This window comes from Pan paniscus, chromosome 2 (genome assembly GCF_029289425.2).
Source record: "Pan paniscus chromosome 2, NHGRI_mPanPan1-v2.0_pri, whole genome shotgun sequence".
Lineage (NCBI taxonomy): Eukaryota > Metazoa > Chordata > Mammalia > Primates > Hominidae > Pan > Pan paniscus.
This window is the reverse complement of record NC_085926.1, coordinates 196,398,275-196,419,288: the sequence shown is the minus strand read 5'-3', so window position 1 is coordinate 196,419,288 and position 21,014 is coordinate 196,398,275. Positions and strand designations below refer to the sequence as shown.

Here is a 21,014-nt window from a genome sequence, read left to right as displayed (position 1 = left end):
TAACCCTAACCCTAACCCTAACCCTAACCCTAACCCTAACCCTAACCCTAACCCTAACCCTAACCCTAACCCTAACCCTAACCCTAACCCTAACCCTAACCCTAACCCTAACCCTAACCCTAACCCTAACCCTAACCCTAACCCTAACCCTAACCCTAACCCTAACCCTAACCCTAACCCTAACCCTAACCCTAACCCTAACCCTAACCCTAACCCTAACCCTAACCCTAACCCTAACCCTAACCCTAACCCTAACCCTAACCCTAACCCTAACCCTAACCCTAACCCTAACCCTAACCCTAACCCTAACCCTAACCCTAACCCTAACCCTAACCCTAACCCTAACCCTAACCCTAACCCTAACCCTAACCCTAACCCTAACCCTAACCCTAACCCTAACCCTAACCCTAACCCTAACCCTAACCCTAACCCTAACCCTAACCCTAACCCTAACCCTAACCCTAACCCTAACCCTAACCCTAACCCTAACCCTAACCCTAACCCTAACCCTAACCCTCGCCCTCGCCCTCGCCCTCGCCCTCGCCCTCGCCCTCGCCCTCGCCCTCGCCCTCGCCCTCGCCCTCGCCCTCGCCCTCGCCCTCGCCCTCGCCCTCGCCCTGACCCTGGCCCTGGCCCTGACCCTGGCCCTGGCCCTGACCCTGACCCTGACCCTAATGAGCCGAGACCACACATTGCACTCCAGCCTGGGTGACAGAGCATGACTCTGTCTCAAAAAAAAAGAAAAGGAAAGGAAAAAAAGACAGAGAAAAGAAAGCCAACAAGACACCATTAGGCAAACCATTGTCAGTTTATGGGAGTTTGGGAAGGAAAGTAGAGAAAGGAGAAGAAAGTTTATTTAAAGAATGGCTGAAAACTGCCTAAATCATGGGAAAGATTTAGACATCTAAATCCATGAAGCTTAAAGATTCCTAAAGAGGTTCAAACCAAATAGCTACTCACCAAGTCACAATATAATCAAATAGTCAAAAGTTAAAGAAAGAAACTTTGCAGGTCAGGACAGAATCGAATACTACATTCAAAGTGCTGAAAGAAAAAAACTGCCAGCAACTAATACTATGTCTGACAAACCTGTCCTTCAGAAAGAAAAAACAAATAACGTGCTTCCTCGACAAACAAAGCTGAGGGCATTCAGGACCACTAGGTCTACCTTAAAAAAATACTTAACGGAGTTTTTCAAGTAAAAATGAATGAAGTTGGGAGCAGTGGCTCATGCCTGTAATCCCATTTTGGGAGGCTGAGGTGGGTGGATCACCTGAGGTCGGGAGGTCAAGACCAGCCTGGCCAACATGGCAAAACCCCACCTCCAGTAAAAATACAAAAAATTAGCCAGGTATGAAGGCCACTGAGATCGTGCCACTGCACTCCAGCCTGGGTGACAAGAGTCAAACTACATTTCAAAAACAAAAAACAAAACAAACAAAACAAAACTTGAGGGCTGGCCTTCTGCTCCTCTCCAACCCCCCCTTCTCTGGGCCCAAGCCACCTTGGCTGAGGAGGGGGCGAGGTGTCAGCCCCTGCCAGGAACCCCCTACCCGGACCAAGTACTCGGCCCCCAGGCCTGCGTTCAGTGAGGCCTCCCATGGCGCCAGCATGTTCGTGTGGAGGAATGTGGAAGGTCACTCTGTGGCCATGTTCCCCTGGTACTCCATCCCCTTCCTCACCCCTCCCTGCAGCCACACGAGGCCCAGCAACCTGCCAGTCACTCAGTGGCCTCCAACCAGAGAAAACAACCTGCCAAGTTGGCAGCTGTTGCTCATGAGCATCCACCAGGTGGGACAGGGAGTGTTGACCCTGGGCGGCCCCCTGGAGCCACCTGCCCTGAAAGCCCAGGGCCCGCAACCCCACACACTTTGGGGGTGGTGGAACCTGGTAAAAGCTCACCTCCCACCATGGAGGAGGAGCCCTGGGCCCCTCAGGGGAGTCCCTGCTGGACGGTGAGACAGAGAATGACCATGATGATGCTTTCCTCTCCATCATGTCTCCTGACACCCAGTTGCCTCTACCACTCAGATGATGTCAGGCCCAGTCCCTCAGTGCCCTGCGCAAGGAACAGGACTCGTCTTCTGAGAAGGATGGACGCAGCCCCAACAAATGGGACAAGGACCACATCCGGTGGCCCATGAGTGGCGGTCATGATCTTCAGCAAGCGGCACCAGGCCCTGGCAGGGCGCACCAGGGTCACTCCAACCAGGATATCCGGACCGTCAGCCAGATGCTGAGCGAGCGGTGGTACACCCTGGGGCCCAATGAGATGCAGAAATACCACGACCTGGCCTTCCAGGTGAAGGTGGCCCACTTGCAACAAGGACCGAAAGAAGTCGAGCTCAGAGGCCAAGCCCACAAGCCAGGGGCTAGCAGGAGTGTAACAAGGGCTCGTGGGAGCGGAGCATATCAGAGACGGGCACTGCCACTGCCCCTTGGGTGTCCTCTGAACTCCTGTCAGTTGCAACCTAAACACTCCAGAGCTCGGATACCAAGGAGCAGCTTCTGTGGGGCAGAACGGCTGCACACAGTCAGGGAACCTGGCTCAGCCTGACCCAAGCCTTCTCCCACAGGGGGGTACACAGCCTGGACAGCAGGGAAATAGACCGTCAGGCACTACAGGAACTGACACAGGTGGTGTCTGGCACTGCATCATACTCTGGCCCAAAGCCTTCTACTCAGTATGGAGCTCCAGGCCACTTTGCAGCCCCTGGTGAGGGAGGTGACCAGTGGGCAGCCCTGCTGCTGCCCACTTGAGATGCTCATTCCCAGCAGATGGCCAGTGAGGACATGGCGAGTGACGAGGAGCACACGGTCATCCATGAGGAGGAGGGGGTGATGATGTCATGGCTGATGATGGCTTTAGCACCACTGACACTGATCTCAAGTTCAAGGAGTGGGTGACTGACTTGAGAGTGGGGACAACTCTGGGGAGGAGCCAGAGGGCAACAAGGGCTTTGGTGGGAAGGTACTTGCACCTGTCATTCCTTCCTCCTTTACTCCTGCCGCCCCTTGCTGGATCCTGAGCCCCCAGGGTCCCCCGATCCACCTGCAGCTTTTGGCAAAGTCTATGGTCCCACCCTGTCCTCCCCCTACACATACTCGGATGCTTCCTCCTCAACCTTGGCACCCACCTCCTTCTTACTGGGCCCAGGATCCTTCAAAGCCCAGGAGTATGGTCAAGGCAGCAGAGCGGGCCCCCTATGGCCCCTACCCCTGGGGATGGGGACCCACGGACGCCTTCCAAGGCGACCTGTTTCCTCCCAATGGATCCTGCCACCTTCTGGGGCAAGAGACCTGAAAGTGTGGGCGACCTGGAGCTACCAGGCTCCTCAGTCATCAGGGTCCCTCCCAACACTAAGGCTCTCCTAGGCAGGAGCTGGGCTGAGCCACCCGGGGGGCAGAGGGGGGCTGGACTCAGGTGAGTATGGGGGTGGGGGCTCCTGCTCTTCGACACAGGCAGCGGGAGGGTTTTCTCCCCATTCCCTCTGCACTCCCAACTTGAGCTATACTTTTTAAGAAAGTGATTCACCCTGCCTTTGCCCCCTTCCCCAGAACAGAACACGTTGATCATGGGCGATATTTTTCATTGTGCCAAAAAGTTGCCATGACCGTCATTAAACCTGTTTAACACCAAATAATCAGTAAAATAAAATAAAAAATTCGGGCTTGGTGCAGAAACTCACCCCAAATAAATCACCTACCAAAATACTTACATAATGGTGGAAATATTCCAAAATTCAATATTTTGGGATTTATACACAAAAGATAAACAAATTAGAGGCCAAGAGGCTGCCGGAAGGGAAAAACGGGGCCTGGGAAGGCCGTTGTGAGGAATGAGCTGGGCCTAAAGAGGCCGCTGGCAGGCGGGAGCTGGGCCTGCCGAAGCGGCCGAGAGGCAGGAGCTTTGGACTCGGGAGGCCGCAATGAGGCAAGGGCTAGCTGGGCATGGAGAGTCCGCTGTGAGTCCAGGCCCATGCAGGCCTTCGAGAGGCAGGAGGCCGGGCCTGCAAAGGCCCACTGGAGGTCAAGTTCTGGGCCTGAAGAGGCCACCAAAAGTCAAAAGCGGGGCCTGGGAAGGCCGCCAAGAGCCATGAGCTGGTCTGGGCTGAAAGAGGCCACTGGGAGGCAGGAGGAGCTGGGCCTGGAGAGGCTGACTCGAGGAAGTTTTGCACCTGGAGAGGCCGCCGAGAGGACGGAGCTGGGCCCGGGAAGGCCGACTTGCTGCTCTTCCAGGCCCAATTCCAGGCCGACTTGACGACGACTTGGGCCTGCAGAGGCCGCCGGGAGGCCGGAGCTGGGCCTGGAGAGGCCGACTTCAGGACGATTTGGGCCTGCAGAGGCCGCCGGGAGGCCCAAGCTGGGCCTAGAGGAGCCCACCGACCTTGCCATCGGAGGGCAGGAGCTGAGCCTGGAGAGGCCACCGTGAGGCCTGAGCTGGGCCTGGGGAGCTTGGCTTCGGGAAGTGGTGGGCCTACCAGGGCCGCTGGGAGCTGGGCAGGAGCTGAGTCCAAAGACGTTGTTGGGAGGCCAGAGTCAGGCCTGGAGACACAGCCGGGAGGAAGAGCTGGGCCCGGAGAGGACGCCGGGAGGCTGGAAGTGGCTCTGGAGAGGCCGATTTGAGGAGGCCCAGCCTCAGCCTCCCACATGGCGGCCTCTGCAGGCACAGCTGTTTCTCTTGGCTGCATCTCCCACCTCCCAGGAAACAAGCTTTTTTGGCTCAGTTCCCGCCTGCGTTTGTAGACACCGAAGTTTCGGCAACCAAGCTCTTCAGACCCACATCCCGCCTCCCAGTACCTGAACAGTCCCAGCTCCGGCTGGAGAACAGAGTCTGTAGGCCCCGCTGTTGCCTCAGAGGGGTGTCTCCAGGCCCAGCTCTCGCCCCACCGCGACCTCCCAGGCCCAAGTCCCTGCCTGCCTCCCAGAAGCCAACGTGCGACCCTGCTCCTCCCTCACGGTGGCCTGTTGAGGCAGGGGCTCACGCTGACCTCTCTCAGCGTGGGAGGGGCCGGTGTGAGGCAAGGGCTCACACTGACCTCTCTCAACGTGGGAGGGGCCGGTGTGAGGCAAGGGGCTCACGCTGACCTCTCTCAGCGTGGGAGGGGCCGGTGTGAGGCAAGGGCTCACGCTGACCTCTCTCAGCGTGGGAGGGGCCGGTGTGAGGCAAGGGGCTCACGCTGACCTCTCTCAGCGTGGGAGGGGCCGGTGTGAGGCAAGGGCTCACGCTGACCTCTCTCAGCGTGGGAGGGGCCGGTGTGAGGCAAGGGGCTCACGCTGACCTCTCTCAGCGTGGGAGGGGCCGGTGTGAGGCAAGGGCTCACGCTGACCTCTCTCAGCGTGGGAGGGGCCGGTGTGAGGCAAGGGGCTCACGCTGACCTCTCTCAGCGTGGGAGGGGCCGGTGTGAGGCAAGGGCTCACGCTGACCTCTCTCAGCGTGGGAGGGGCCGGTGTGAGGCAAGGGGCTCACGCTGACCTCTCTCAGCGTGGGAGGGGCCGGTGTGAGGCAAGGGCTCACGCTGACCTCTCTCAGCGTGGGAGGGGCCGGTGTGAGGCAAGGGCTCACGCTGACCTCTCTCAGCGTGGGAGGGGCCGGTGTGAGGCAAGGGCTCACGCTGACCTCTCTCAGCGTGGGAGGGGCCGGTGTGACGCAAGGGGCTCAGGCTGACCTCTGTCAGCGAGGGAGGGGCCGGTGTGAGGCAAGGGGCTCAGGCTGACCTCTGTCAGCGAGGGAGGGGACGGTGCGAGGCACAGGGCTCACGCTGACCTCTCTCAGCGTGGGAGGGGCCGGTGTGAGGCAAGGGCTCACGCTGACCTCTCTCAGCGTGGGAGGGGCCGGTGTGAGGCAAGGGCTCACGCTGACCTCTCTCAGCGTGGGAGGGGCCGGTGTGAGGCATGGGGCTCACTCTGACTTCTCTCAGCGTGGGAGGGGCCGGTGTGAGGCAAGGGCTCACGCTGACCTCTCTCAGCATGGGAGGGGCCAGTGTGAGGCAAGGGCTCACGACCTCTCTCAGCGAGGGAGGGGCCGGTGTGAGGCAAGGGGCTCAGGCTGACCTCTGTCAGCGAGGGAGGGGCCGGTGTGAGGCAAGGGGCTCAGGCTGACCTCTGTCAGCGAGGGAGGGGCCGGTGTGAGGCAAGGGGCTCAGGCTGACCTCTGTCAGCAAGGGAGGGGACGGTGTGAGGCAAGGGGCTCACGCTGACCTCTCTCAGCGTGGGAGGGGCCGGTGTGAGGCAAGGGCTCACGCTGACCTCTCTCAGCGTGGGAGGGGCCGGTGTGAGGCATGGGGCTCACTCTGACCTCTCTCAGCGTGGGAGGGGCCGGTGTGAGGCAAGGGCTCACGCTGACCTCTCTCAGCGTGGGAGGGGCCGGTGTGAGGCATGGGGCTCACTCTGACCTCTCTCAGCGTGGGAGGGGCCGGTGTGAGGCATGGGGCTCACTCTGACCTCTCTCAGCGTGGGAGGGGCCGGTGTGAGGCAAGGGCTCACGCTGACCTCTCTCAGCGTGGGAGGGGCCGGTGTGAGGCAAGGGCTCACGCTGACCTCTCTCAGCGTGGGAGGGGCCGGTGTGAGGCATGGGGCTCACTCTGACTTCTCTCAGCGTGGGAGGGGCCGGTGTGAGGCAAGGGCCCACGCTGACCTCTCTCAGCGTGGGAGGGGCCGGTGTGAGGCAAGGGCTCAGGCTGACGTCTCTCAGCGTGGGAGGGGCTGGTGTGAGGCAAGGGGCTCACTCTGACCTCTCTCAGCATGGGAGGGGCCGGTGTGAGGCAAGGGCTCACGACCTCTCTCAGCGTGGGAGGGGCCGGTGTGAGGCAAGGGGCTAACGCTGACCTCTCTCAGCGTGGGAGGGGCCGATGTGAGGCAAGGGCTCACTCTGACCTCTCTCAGCGTGGGAGGGGCCGGTGTGAGGCAAGGGCTCACTCTGACCTCTCTCAGCATGGGAGGGGCCGGTGTGAGGCAAGGGCTCACTCTGACCTCTCTCAGCGTGGGAGGGGCCGGTGTGAGGCAAGGGGCTCACGCTGACCTCTCTCAGCGTGGGAGGGGCCGGTGTGAGGCATGGGGCTCACTCTGACCTCTCTCAGTGTGGGAGGGGCCGGTGTGAGGCAAGGGCTCACGCTGACCTCTCTCAGCATGGGAGGGGCCGGTGTGAGGCAGGGGCTCATGCCTCTGGGCAGGGTGCCAGAGGCATGGGCATCAACAGGCCACCGTGAGGGAGGAGCTGGGCCGCACGCGGGCTGCTGAGAGGCAGGCAGGGAGTTGGCCCTGAGAGGCCGCCGTGGGGTCAAGAGCTGGGCCTGGAGAGGCCCCTGGGAGGCAAGAGCGGGGACCTGCATAGGCTGTTCTCCAACCATTGCTGGGCCCGTACAGGCCACCGGGCGGCAGGAATTAGGCCCGAAGAACTTGGCTGGAGAAAGTTCGGGGCCCACAAAGGCGGTTGGGAGCTGGGCAGGAGTTGAGCCAAAAGAGCTTGCTTACTTGCTGGGAGGCACGGCCGGGAGATGCCAACTTCAGGACAACTTGGGCCTGCAGAGGTCGCCGGGAGGCCCAAGCTTGGCGTGGAGGAGCCCACCGACCGGAGACCATTTGGGGCCTGCAGGTGCCATCGGAGGGCAGGAGCTCATCCTGGAGAGGCCACCGTGAGGCCTGACCTGGGCCTGGGGAGCTTGGCTTGAGGAAGCTGTGGGCTGTGGATATTGGATATATCCAATATCCGATGGAGCTGTGCCTGTGGAGGCTGTTGTGAGGCAGTAGCCTCATCTGCGGAGACTGCCGTGACGTAGGGTATGGGCCTAAATAGGCCATTGTGAGTCATGAGCTTGGTCTGTAGAGGCTGACTGGAGAAAGTTCTGGGCCTGGAGAGGCTGCCGGGAGGTAGGAGCTGGGCCAAAAGATTTAAGCACATTTACATTTATTAGAGACTTTATTTCCATTATTACAATATATAATAATATATTTAATATATTAATATATTTAACATATTAATATATATAATTATATATATTTATTATACATCCAATATATAATAAAATAATTATAGAACTCACCATAATGTCAAATCAGTGGGCGTGTTAAGCTTGTTTTCCTGAAACTGGATGGTCCCACCTGAGCGTGATGGGAGAAAGTGACAGATCAATAGGTATTAGATTCTCATAAGGACAGCGCAACCTAGATCCCTCACATGCACGGTTCACAACAGGGTGCGTTCTCCTATGAGAATCTAATGCTGCTGCTCATCTGAGAAGGCGGAGCTCAGGCGGGAATGTGAGCAAAGGGGAGTGGCTGTAAATACAGACGAAGCTTCCCTCACTCCCTCACTCGACACCACTCACCTCCTGCTGTGTGGCTCCCTACGGCTCCATGGCTCAGGGGTTGGGGACCCCTGCTCAAGTGCATCCAAAGCGACCCTTCCCAAAACAGTCTTCACAGTGGTCAAGGGCAGCAACCACTTAGCTCCCAAGGCATGTGCCTCAGCTGGCATTTCATCACAATCAACAGTAAGAGGTAGCTTGAGTCACTGTGAGGTCACCTACTGGAAATCACCAGCATCCCATTTCCCACTGGCAAAGAGCTCAGCACTGCCCCCTGGGAAACCAAACCTATGCCCAAATCCCATCTGTGTGGGTTTACCTCCTGGGACCCTTCCTAGCGTATTAGTCAGAGTCCAATCAGGAAGCATAAACCACTCAAAAGTTTAAAGTGGTAAAATTTAATATGGAGAATTATTCATTATAACAGGTGAACAGCATAATGAGAGATTGGCTAGCACAAAGTAAAGAGAACTCTAGAGAATATGGGACTAGCCCAGGCCAGGCATGGTGGCTCATGCCTGAAATTCCAGCCATTTGAGAAGCTAATGCAGGAGGATTGCTTAAGGCCAGGAGCTAGAGACCGGTCTGGACAACACAGTGAGACCCTGTCTCTATCCAAAAGAAGAAAAAAGTTAGCTGGGAGTGGTGGTGCACACTTGTAGTCCCAGCTACTCGGAATGCTGAAGTTTGAGCCTGGGAGGTCAAGGCTGCAGTGAGGCATGATTATGCCACTACAGTCCAGCCTGGTGACAGAGCAAGACCCTGTCTCAAAGAACAAAACAACAACAACCATTTACAGACAGAAAAGAAATAGAGCTAATAAGCTGAGGAAAGATGTTGAAATGTGACAAGTAGAGTAACATGAGGTCTTTTGTCTATTTAAAATAATCAAACAAAAAATGACTTACTAAATTATAATACCCTGTGCTGGCAAAGGTGCAGTGAAATGGGCACTTTCTTATACTATGAGGGGTGTTTAAATTGTGTATAAGCCTTCCTGGGTAAAGCCTGTCAATTTTTTAAAATAATGGAGACAGGGTCTCACCATACTGCCATACTGCCTCCTCCAACTCTTGGCCTCAAGCAATCCTCCTCTCTTAGCCTCCCAAAGTGCTAAGATTATAGCTGGGAGGCACCCAAAACCCTGTCGATTTACATCAAGGGTAATGAGAATGTCCATTCACCATGACTCACAGTAATCTTACTTCTGGGGAGACAATTCAATCTAAACAAAAGGTCATCTGGACACACACAGTAAAAATCTGGGAGTAACTGAAGACAGAGTTGCTAAGTGAAATAAGAAACAGTTCTAAGAAATTAAACTATGGTATCAGTAGGCACCTGGTAAAAGGTCAGTTGATGTTAGCTGCTACTTTTTTGTTGTTTTGAGACAGGGTCTCACTCTGTCACCCAGGCTGGAGTGCAGAGGCCTGATCATGACTCACTGCAGTCTCAGCCTCCCTGGGCTCAAGTGATCCTCCCACCTCAGCCTCCCAAGTAGCTGGGACTACAGGAACATGCCACCACACTAGGCTAATTCATGTGTTTTTCTGTAGGGATGGTGACTCCCCCTGCGTTTCCAAGGCCTATCGCAAACTCTTGGCCTCAAGCCATCCTCCTGCCTCAGCCTCCCAAAGTGTTGCGATTACCAGTGTGAGCCACCACACCTGGCCAGCTGCTACTTTTAGCAATATTATTATTATTCCACTCAATTAAAAATTATTATTTTCAAGGCTATGCAACAGTATGTATCCTACAGCGTAATTGTAAAAACATATACAGTCGTCGTCCCTCAGTATACAGAATCAGTTCCAGCCCCCCATCTCTGCATATACCAAAATCCATGCTTACTCACGTTTCACTGTCACCCCTCTGGAATCCACGTATACGAAAATTCCAAATATTAGTTGGGCATAGTGGCAAGCACCTGTAGTCTCAGCCACGTGGGAGGTTGAGGTAGGAGGATCGCTTCAGCCTGGAAGGTTGAGGCTGCAGTCAGCTGCGATAGCGCTACTACACTCCAGCCTTGGACAACAGAGGGAGACCCTGTCTCAGAAAAAAAATAAATAAATAAAACAGGTTAGAAACTGTAATGAGGTCTGCTGGGCAAAATTCCATATAAGCAAAGTATAAATTAATAAAGCAAATCGTGATAAATTACTACGATTCACTTTCTGGAGTTTCTGACAATAAAAGTAAGGAAAATGCAGAACACAAAGACAGAGAGTAAAAAGAGAAATTAGGAAAGCATTCTACATGTTGAATAGGAAGACACTGGCCATGTTCATGCAGCGGCAGTATGTCGTGACATGACATACCTTGGAGAGAAGTTAACAGATGAGGAAGTTGATAAAAATCATCAGAGAAGCAAAATACTGGTAGCGATACTCAAGTAAACTCCGAAATTTCCATAACTTATGTCAGCAAAGTGGGAATACTGTACAGTGCGTGTTGAAGTTCCTATACAACATTGTTTACCTGCCTTTTGTTTGTTTGTAAGGAATGTATATACTAAAAGTTCTTCTTGCTGTCAAAAGAATATGTGTGAATAAGTCATTTTAACTTATTCTTCTGTTTTTCTTTTATCTTCCTGCCATCATCCCACAGCCTTACTTTAGAAATTTCTTTTTTAGAAAATTGAACAAGTGCTCCTTGTGGTGGCAAATACCTCGAGGATGGGAGGCAGGGGTGGAAGGGTCACTTGAGGCCATTAGTTTGAAACCAGCCTGGCCAACAAAGTGAGACCCCATGTCTACAAAACAATTTAAAAATTACCCAAGTATCATCATGTATACCTACAGTCCCAGCTACCTCAACTTACGGAGAAAGTTCAGGGCCTGGAGAGAAGGCTGGGAGGCAGGAGCTGGGTCTAAAGAGGCCATTGTAACGATGGAGCTGTGCCTGTGGAGGCTGTTGTGAGGCAGTAGCCTCATCTGCGGAGACTGCCCTGATGTAGGGTATGGGCCTAAATAGGCCATTGTGAGTCATGAGCTTGGTCTGTAGAGACTGACTGGAGAAAGTTCTGGGCCTGGAGAGGCTGCCGGGAGGTAGGAGCTGGGCCAAAAGATGTAAGCACATTTACATTTATTAGGCACTTTATTTCCATTATTACACTGTAATATATAATAAAATAATTATAGAACTCACCATAATGTCAAATCAGTGGGCGTGTTAAGCTTGTTTTCCTGAAACTGGATGGTCCCACCTGAGCGTGATGGGAGAAAGTGACAGATCAATAGGTATTAGATTCTCATAAGGACAGCGCAACCTAGATCCCTCACATGCACGGTTCACAACAGGGTGCGTTCTCCTATGAGAATCTAATGCTGCTGCTCATCTGAGAAGGCGGAGCTCAGGCGGGAATGTGAGCAAAGGGGAGTGGCTGTAAATACAGACGAAGCTTCCCTCACTCCCTCACTCGACACCACTCACCTCCTGCTGTGTGGCTCCTTACGACTCCATGGCTCAGGGGTTGGGGACCCCTGCTCAAGTGCATCCAAAGCGACCCTTCCCAAAACAGTCTTCACAGTGGTCAAGGGCAGCAACCACTTAGCTCCCAAGGCATGTGCCTCAGCTGGCATTTTGTCACAATCAACAGTAAGTGGTAGCTTGAGTCACTGTGAGGTCACCTACTGGAAATCACCAGCATCCCATTTCCCACTGGCAAAGAGCTCAGCACTGCCCCCTGGGAAACCAAACCTATGCCCAAATCCCATCTGTGTGGGTTTACCTCCTGGGACCCTTCCTAACATATTAGTCAGAGTCCAATCAGGAAGCATAAATCACTCAAAAGTTTAAAGTGGTAAAATTTAATACAGAGAATTATTCATTATAACAGGTGAACAGCACAATGAGAGATTGGCTAGCACAAAGTAAAGAGAACTCTAGAGAATATGGGACTAGCCCAGGCCAGGCATGGTGGCTCATGCCTGAAATTCCAGCAATTTGAGAAGCTAATGCAGGAAGATTGCTTAAGGCCAGGAGCTAGAGACCGGTCTGGACAACACAGTGAGACCCTGTCTCTATCCAAAAAAAAAAGAAAAAAGTTAGCTGGGAGTGGTGGTGCACACTTGTAGTCCCAGCTACTCGGAATGCTGAAGTTTGAGCCTGGGAGGTCAAGCCTGCCGCGAGGCATGATTATGCCACTACAGTCCAGCCTGGTGACAGAGCAAGACCCTGTCTCAAAGAACAAAACAACAACAACAACCATTTACAGACAGAAAAGAGATAGAGCTAATAAGCTAAGGAAAGATGTTGAAATGTGACAAGTAAAGTAACATGAGGTCTTTTATCTATTTAAAATAATCAAACAAAAAATGACTTACTAAATTATAATACCCTGTGCTGGCAAAGGTGCAGTGAAATGGGCACTTTCTTATACTATGAGGGGTGTTTAAATTGTGTATAAGCCTTCCTGGGTAAAGCCTGTCAATTTTTTAAAATAGTGGAGACAGGGTCTCACCATACTGCCATACTGCCTCCTCCAACTCTTGGCCTCAAGCAATCCTCCTCTCTTGGCCTCCCAAAGTGCTAAGATTATAGCTGGGAGGCACTCAAAACCCTGTAAACTTACATCAAGGGTAATGAGAATGTCCATTCACCATGACTCACAGTAATCTTACTTCTGGGGAGACAATTCAATCTAAACAAAAGGTCATCTGGACACACACAGTAAAAATCTGGGAGTAACTGAAGACAGAGTTGCTAAGTGAAATAAGAAACAGTTCTAAGAAATTAAACTATGGTATCAATAGGCACCTGGTATAAAAGTTCAGTTGATGTTAGCGGCTACTTTCTTGTTGTTTTGAGACAGGGTCTCACTCTGTCACCCAGGCTGGAGTGCAGAGGCCTGATCATGACTCACTGCAGTCTCAGCCTCCCTGGGCTCAAGTGATCCTCCCACCTCAGCCTCCCAAGTAGCTGGGACTACAGGAACATGCCACCACACTAGGCTAATTCATGTGTTTTTCTGTAGGGATGGTGACTCCCCCTGCGTTTCCAAGGCCTATCGCAAACTCTTGGCCTCAAGCCATCCTCCTGCCTCAGCCTCCCAAAGTGTTGCGATTACCAGTGTGAGCCACCACACCTGGCCAGCTGCTACTTTTAGCAATATTATTATTATTATTCCACTCAGTTAAAAATTATTATTTTCAAGGCTATGCAACAGAATGTATCCTACAGCGTAATTGTAAAAACATATACAGTCGTCGTCCCTCAGTATACAGAATTAGTTCCAGCACCCCATCTCTGCATATACCAAAATCCATGCTTACTCACGGTTCGCTGTCACCCCTCTGGAATCCACGTATACGAAAATTCCAAATATTAGTTGGGCATAGTGGCAAGCACCTGTAGTCTCAGCCACGTGGGAGGTTGAGGTAGGAGGATCACTTCAGCCTGGAAGGTTGAGGCTGCAGTCAGCTGCGATAGCACTACTACACTCCAGCCTTGGACAACAGAGGGAGACCCTGTCTCAGAAAAAAAACAAAATAAAACAGGTTAGAAATTGTAATCTAACCCTAACCCTAACGTCTTAACCCTAACCTTAACCCTAACCCTAACCCTTCCCTAACCCTAAACCTAACACAAAACCCTAACCCTAACCCCTAACTCCTAACCCCTACACTAACCCTAACCCCTAACCCCTAACGCTAACACCAAACCCTAACCCTAACCCTTAACCCAAACCCCAACCCCAACCCGAACCCTAACCCTAACCAAAAACCCTAACCCTAACCCTAAACCGTAACCCCTAACCCTAACCCCTAACCCGAACCCAAACCCCAACCCCAACCAGAACCCAAACCCGAAGCCTTAACCCTAACCAATAACCCTAACCTTAAACCTAAACCCTAACCCCTAACCCCTAACCCGAACCCTAACCCTAACCCTAACTCTAACCAATAACCCTAACCCGAACCCTAACCCTAACACCCTAACCCTAACACCCTAACCCTAACCCTAAAACCCTAACCCTAACCTTAAAACCCTAACCCTAACCCTAAAACCCTAACCCCAACCCCAACCCCAACCCGAACCCTACCCCTAACCCTACCCCTAACCCTACCCCTAACCCCTAGCCCTAGCCCTAACCCTAACCCCAACCCCAACCCCTAACCCCAACCCCAACCCCTAACCCCAACCCCAACCCCTAACCCCAACCCCAACCCCAACCCTAACCTAACCCGAACCCTAACCCTAACCCTAACCATATTACTCATGTAATTTTGGGTGTCATGTGTGCATTAGGAATGCTACATTTGTGTTCCGACGCTGCAGTTGGAACCAGCAATGCAGCACCCCGCCTTGGGAGAATCTCGGTGCGCAGGATTGAGAGAGGCTTTTGATTTCCCGTTTTCCACACTGAACCGTTCTAACTGGTCTCTGACATTGATTATTTAGGGCTGCGACCGTGAAAGATTTTATTCGCCGTCCATGCGGCCCCAAGTTTTCCCAAAGCCAGGCAGTGCCACCAACATCTCTGCTGAGAATGCTGCTCCGCCTTTACGGTGCCCCCCAGGTCTCTGCTGAGCAGAACACAGCTCCACCCTCGCAGTGCCCTCCGCCCACCCGCGTCTGACCTGAGAAGAACTCTGCTCCGCCTTCGCAGTACCCCCAAAGTCTGTGCAGAGGAGAACGCAGCTCCGCCCTCGCGATGCTCTCCGGGTCTGTGCTGAGGAGAACGCAAATGCGCCCTCGCAAAGACACGGCGCGCCGGCGCAGTCGCAGAGAGGCGTGGCGCGCCGGCGCAGGCGCAGAGAGGGGCGGCGCTGCGGGCCCGGGCAGGCGCAGAGAGGGGCGGCGCGGCGGGCCCGCGCAGGCGCAGAGAGGGGCGGCGCGGCGGGCCCGGGCAGGCGCAGAGAGGGGCGGCGCGGCGGGCCGGCGCAGGGGCAGAGAGGGGCGGCGCGGCGGGCCGGCGCAGGCGCAGAGAGGGGCGGCGCGGCGGGCCGGCGCAGTCGCAGAGAGGGGCGGCGCGGCGGGCCCGCGCAGGCGCAGAGAGGGGCGGCGCGGCGGGCCCGCGCAGGCGCAGAGAGGGGCGGCGCGGCGGGCCCGCGCAGGCGCAGAGAGGGGCGGCGCGGCGGGCCCGCGCAGGGGCAGAGAGGGGCGGCGCGGCGGGCCGGCGCAGGGGCAGAGAGGGGCGGCGCGGCGGGCCGGCGCAGGCGCAGAGAGGGGCGGCGCGGCGGGCCCGGGCAGGCGCAGAGAGGGGCGGCGCGGCGGGCCCGGGCAGGCGCAGAGAGGGGCGGCGCGGCGGGCCCGGGCAGGCGCAGAGAGGGGCGGCGCGGCGGGCCCGGGCAGGCGCAGAGAGGGGCGGCGCGGCGGGCCCGCGCAGGCGCAGAGAGGGGCGGCGCGGCGGGCCCGCGCAGGCGCAGAGAGGGGCGGCGCGGCGGGCCCGCGCAGGCGCAGAGAGGGGCGGCGCGGCGCTGTTGGGGAAACGCGGCGCAGGGCGTAGAGGCACGCCGGCGCGTCCCCGGAGGAGAGAGGTCGCTGGGCGAGCGGGAGTGAGGCGCGGCGCAGGCGCAGAGACGCACGTCGCTGAGCTGACGGTGGCAGGGCGTGTTGCAGGCGCACAGTCGCACGCCGCCGGGCGGGGAGCGCGGGGGTGGCGCGGTGCCGGCGCAGAGACACGTCCCCGGCGGCGCGGCGCAGAGACGGGTGGAACCTGAGTAATCTGAACAGCCCGGTTCGGGCCCCCCCCTGCTTGCACCCGGGCACTACAGGACCCGCTTGCCCACGGTGCTGTGCCATTGCGCCCCCTGCTGGCGACTAGGGCAACTGCAGGACCCTCTTGCTTGCAGTATAGTGGCGGTACGCCGCCTGCTGGCAGCTAGGGACATTGCAGGGCCCTCTTGCTCACATTGTAGTGGCAGCACACCCGCCTGCTGGCAGCTGGGGACACTGCCGGGCCCTCTTGCTCCAAGTGTAGTGGCGGCTGGCTCCCCTGCTGGCAGCTGGGGACACTGCCGGGCCCTCTTCCTTGCAGTGTAGTCAGGGCACGCCCTCTTCTGACCGCTGGGGGCACTACAGGATCCTCTTGCTCACAGTGTAGTGGCAGCACGCCCCCTGCTGGCAACCAGGGCACTGCACGGTCCTCTTGCTCATGGTGTGGTGCCCCTACGCCACCTCCTGGCAGCTAAGGACACTGCAGGGCCCTCTTGTTCACAGTGTAGTCGTCGTTCGCCCCCTGCTGGCAGCCAGTGACACTGCCAGGCCCTCTTGCTGGCAATGTCGTGGCTGCAAGCCACCTGCAGGCAGATGGGGACTAGGCAGGGCCCTCTTGCTCCCGGTATGATGGCTGGCGTCCCCTACTGGCCGCCTCCTGCACCACTGAAAGTCAGAGCGCCAGTTATTAATCCCCATCAGTTCTGTAAATTAAAACTGAAAAGGAGCTATTATTGGGAAGAGCTGATGTCCCAGTTATTAACTTGGAAGAAAGATTTTTCACCAAGAGGCAGTGCAAAGATGGAAGACAACTTCATTCAAAAGAAACACAGTGTAAAGAGCTTATTGTAGAAAAATAGGGAGGAGTGGGCTGATAGTGCATGAAAACAGCCTAAGAGTCCTGTGCGGGGAATTTTATTTTGGACTTCACATTCCTGCCTCTGTCTCAAGTCTCCGCCTGTTTTCTTTGGTTCTCCTGCTACTGCCTTAGGTCCCCAACTTGCCCCACTTAGGCTTGTGGGACCTCCTTACTGTTGATTGAGGTACATGTGTGGTGATCAATCCGAATCCACTCTGGCACCAGCCTCCTTCCCGCCATCCCAGGCAGGCTGACAGCAGTCACGTTTGTATCTACTGCACCTTCCTCTTTTGAATGTCTTTCTCTGCCCTAATCTGTACTTATGGTGCCAGGTTTCTCTTAAGAATGTCCCCTTTGTCCTTCTTATCAGCATGTAGCTAGCAATATTCTGACATTTTTATTGCAGAGTGAATGATGATTGGGGCATCTTAAGAGAAGTTCTAGGGTGTTTCTGCGTAGGTACCTCTTCTCCCTCCTAACCACAATTGACAAGTGCCCATCCACTCTAGCACTAGAGATGCTACTAATATGTGCATTTTTGGTGTCCCTCCAGGTGAGGCTTCCCAGACTTTCCCTTTTCCAGGAGCTTCCCCTCCTGTTCATGTCTAGCTATCTACTCTAACAGAGCCCACTATCCTGTGTCTTTCCCAAAAATAGTCAGGGAATGATTAATTGGAAACCATAAGAAATGATATGCATGTAGATGAAAACTTTACAACTTACACAAATAATCACTCAAAATCATCCTTACAGTAAAAATGCAAAACTATACAATTTCTAGAAGAAACTACAGAAGAAAAGCTATGTGCCTTTGCGTCTGGTAATGAATTTTAACAAATGACACACAAGGTTGATATACACAGAAGAAATGACAATGTGGATTTCTTAATATTTACAGTTTATACTCTGGAAGAGACCTTGTTAAGAGAACCAAAAGACAAGCCACATATGGAAGAAAATATTTGCAAAATACAGATCTGAGAATTTGTATTCAAAATATATTAAAAATTGTTAAAACTAAACAATAAGTTAAACAGCCCAATTAAAAATGCACACAGATCTGAACAGACACCTCAACAAAGAAGATCTACAGATGGCAAGTACACTTACAAAAAGATGCTCAACATACTAGAGACCTGAAAACCATAAAAAGCACAGCTGGTCTATATATAAGACCAAATATAAGACCAAATATAAGACCAAAATATGCCACCCCAAAATATAATGGTAGGAAACCAGAATATGCAACCCCAAAATATGTCCCTGTGGCTTAAGAATTATTCCAAGCTAATTATTTTGGGAAAAAAAAAGCTAACAAAGGAAGTTGTGAAAACACAGTAGAAATTACTTGTGTAAGGAAAATTTACATCTATAAAGGAAATAACCATTTAATAACCTTTGTAATAACCTTTGTAATAAACCATTGTAATAACCTTACAATCCAAAAATAACATTCCTAAGTATTTTGACAACTACTTTGATGTTATTTCCAATCAAAACCTACCATGAAACCCCGTCTCTACCAAAAATACAAAAATTAGATGGGCATGACGGCATCTGCCTGTAGTCCCAGGTAATCAGGAGGCTGAGGAGGGAGGATCGTTTGCACCCAGGAGGTAGAGGTTGCCATGAATACTTATGCCGAAGTGGCATATTTTGGCCTGACATAGTCTGATCCCCTTTGGCTACTATAAACATTTGTCTGCAGGTTTTTGAGCTACCTCTCTTGACACCAAGAAGAGAACGATAACTAAATCACTAAAGAGTCTTATCAATGGAGAATGCATGGACTTAAGTCTGTATAACGAACCTTACCCTTGTCTAATGTGCTTTTGCTAGTTAACTCCCCACTAATGCACCTCAAATCTTCTTTCTTTAAGTTGAAGACAGTATTTATGCTTGAACTGAAAGCCACCTGTTAGAGATTTACTCATTTTTCCCTGAGTATCTCCCATGTAACCATAAGGTATACATGTTTTTAAACTTTTCTGTTTTTCTCATTTTAATCTGTCAGTTTTTACAGAGCATCCCATCTAAGAATTCCGAAAACAAAAAATTATTTTTCCTCCCCTATTACAAATTGGGCATTTTTTCCAAAGCTAAACAAGTCTCACCTTACAATCCAAAAATAACATTCCTAAGTATTTTGACAACTACTTTGATGTTATTTCCAATCAAAACCTACCATGAAACCCCGTCTCTACCAAAAATACAAAAATTAGATGGGCATGACGGCATCTGCCTGTAGTCCCAGGTAATCAGGAGGCTGAGGAGGGAGGATCGTTTGCACCCAGGAGGTAGAGGTTGCCATGAGCTGAGATTGCACCTTTGCACTGCAGCCTGGATGACAGAGCCAGACCCTGTCTCAAAAAAAATTTTTTTAAAGGAAAACTATAGCCATTATAGCTTATCAGTTTCTAGTCTTGTTTCTTGTTTCTGGGCTATTTTTACCCCTTTGTAAACTGGATCCTGCCATCTGATGAATTTTGTCCCACAATGATACTTGGGGAACAAGAAGCCAAGTATTGTCTCGCCTACTAATGTATCTATTGTCAGTTAATTTGAAGGTCTCCAACCCTGGAACAAAGTTAGAAGAGGAAGGTTCTGCTCCCCAAAATGCATAACCAAATTGTGGTACATTCATGTAATGGAATACTATTTAGCCATAGAAAGGAACAAGCTATCAACTGACACAAAGACATGAGTGAATCTTGCATGCACATTGCTAAATGGAAGAAGACAGTCTGAGGAGGATACACACAATGTGATCTCATTTAATGAGACACTGGAGAAGGCAAACTATACAGATGGGAAGCCATTGGCTCCATGGGGTGGGGGTTTGAAGCATTCCATATGATACTTTAATAGTGGGATATCTGCCACAATGCATTTGTCGAAATATGCAGAATTTTACAGCCAAATGGTTAAAGCAAACTCTATTCAAATTAAATACAATTACTCAGGATGTGGAGTATCCCAGGACAGAATACATCATGTGAAAAAGAATTTATGCTACAAATTACTATGGTTTGGATGTGGTTTGTCCCCGCAAAAACTCATGTTGAAATTTGACTCCCACTGTGTCAGTGTGGGGTGGTGGGGCCTAGTGGATGGTGTTTGGGTCGTGGGGACGGATCCCTCATGAATACATTAATGTCCTCCATGGGGGTGAGTGAGTTCTGTTCTCACAGGAATAGATAATTCCTGCAGGAGTAGGTAATTAAAAAGAGTCTGGCTTCCTTGGCTTCCCTCTTGCTTTCACTTCCGCTATGTGATCTCTGGGGCACCCCTTCCTCCCCTTCCACTTTCCACCATGAGGTGAAAAAGACTGAGGCCCCGCCAGATGCAACTGCCCAATCTCAGACATTCCAGCCACCAGTATTGTGAACCAAATGAACCTTTTTTACTTATAAATTACGCAGCCTCAGGTATTCTGTTACAGAACCACGAAATGGACTAAGACACAAATGTAGGTAAAAACTCACTGAAGGTGTAGGGAAAATGGTGTTGACCTAAGTCACTTTGAAAAGGAACAGAATCTGTAGGCTGAAGGCACATGAACTATACTTCATCATTGGATTCCACTTTATAAAGTTCTTTCCAACAAAAGCAATTGTGAACAATTGTAAAACCACAGTGTCTGTATCTGGAATAAAACAATGACTTACATAAGTCACAGATGGTGGGAACCAGGTTTCTCACTGTTGAAGTGGGAGATTACAAATTAGCAAGGCAAGAAGGCTAGAATGATTCATGTGATAGTAGATCAGAGGTGGAGACATCAACGTAAACTTATGTTTAGTTTAATATAGATACACACAGTTCTACATAGAAAACTTTATAATTAGGTGTGTATAGGTAGGTTAGACACACACATAGACTTCCTAGCATTGCCAATGAGGGACAAGATACAATGTGCTCATTCAGCAGCCAGATGTAAGTTTTCCTACCATTCTGAAAGGAATCAGGCTCTTTGAAGAAATGTCTGATACTAGAACTGGGACAGTAAATATAGGAGCCAGGATAATCTGGAAGTATCAGAAAGTAAGTAAGTACTAAAAAATTTAAAATATATCAAAGAAAAATAAGAGCCAATAAAAACAGCTACTGATGGCCAACACAGGAATGAATTGTGCAACATAATACTGTAGTGTTGAATAATAACTAAAGCTTAAAGTCATTATCTAGGT

At 52.2% G+C, this 21,014-nt stretch overlaps 1 protein-coding gene and 2 pseudogenes across 1 annotated transcript; 1 reads left to right on the top strand and 2 right to left on the bottom strand.

Annotated features, from left to right (window-relative positions):
• The first annotated feature begins 538 nt into the window (after positions 1-538).
• Positions 539-3,419, top strand: LOC117977959 (protein capicua homolog; annotated as a pseudogene).
• A 154-nt stretch (positions 3,420-3,573) lies between these two features.
• LOC129397509 (putative uncharacterized protein FLJ44672) lies at positions 3,574-4,955 on the bottom strand. Its single transcript, XM_055110852.3, has one exon. The coding sequence runs from the start codon at positions 4,689-4,691 to the stop codon at positions 3,942-3,944; it is 750 nt and encodes a 249-aa protein (XP_054966827.1). The 5' UTR covers positions 4,692-4,955; the 3' UTR covers positions 3,574-3,941.
• Positions 4,956-6,494: 1,539 nt separating this feature from the next.
• LOC129397508 (putative uncharacterized protein FLJ46235) lies at positions 6,495-11,435 on the bottom strand (annotated as a pseudogene).
• Positions 11,436-21,014: the final 9,579 nt, after the last annotated feature.

What these genes read in the sequence shown, in the direction of transcription:
- LOC129397509 (XM_055110852.3), bottom strand. Translation starts at nt 4,691, where the DNA reads ATGCAGCCAAGAGAAACAGCTGTGCCTGCAGAGGCCGCCATGTGGGAG.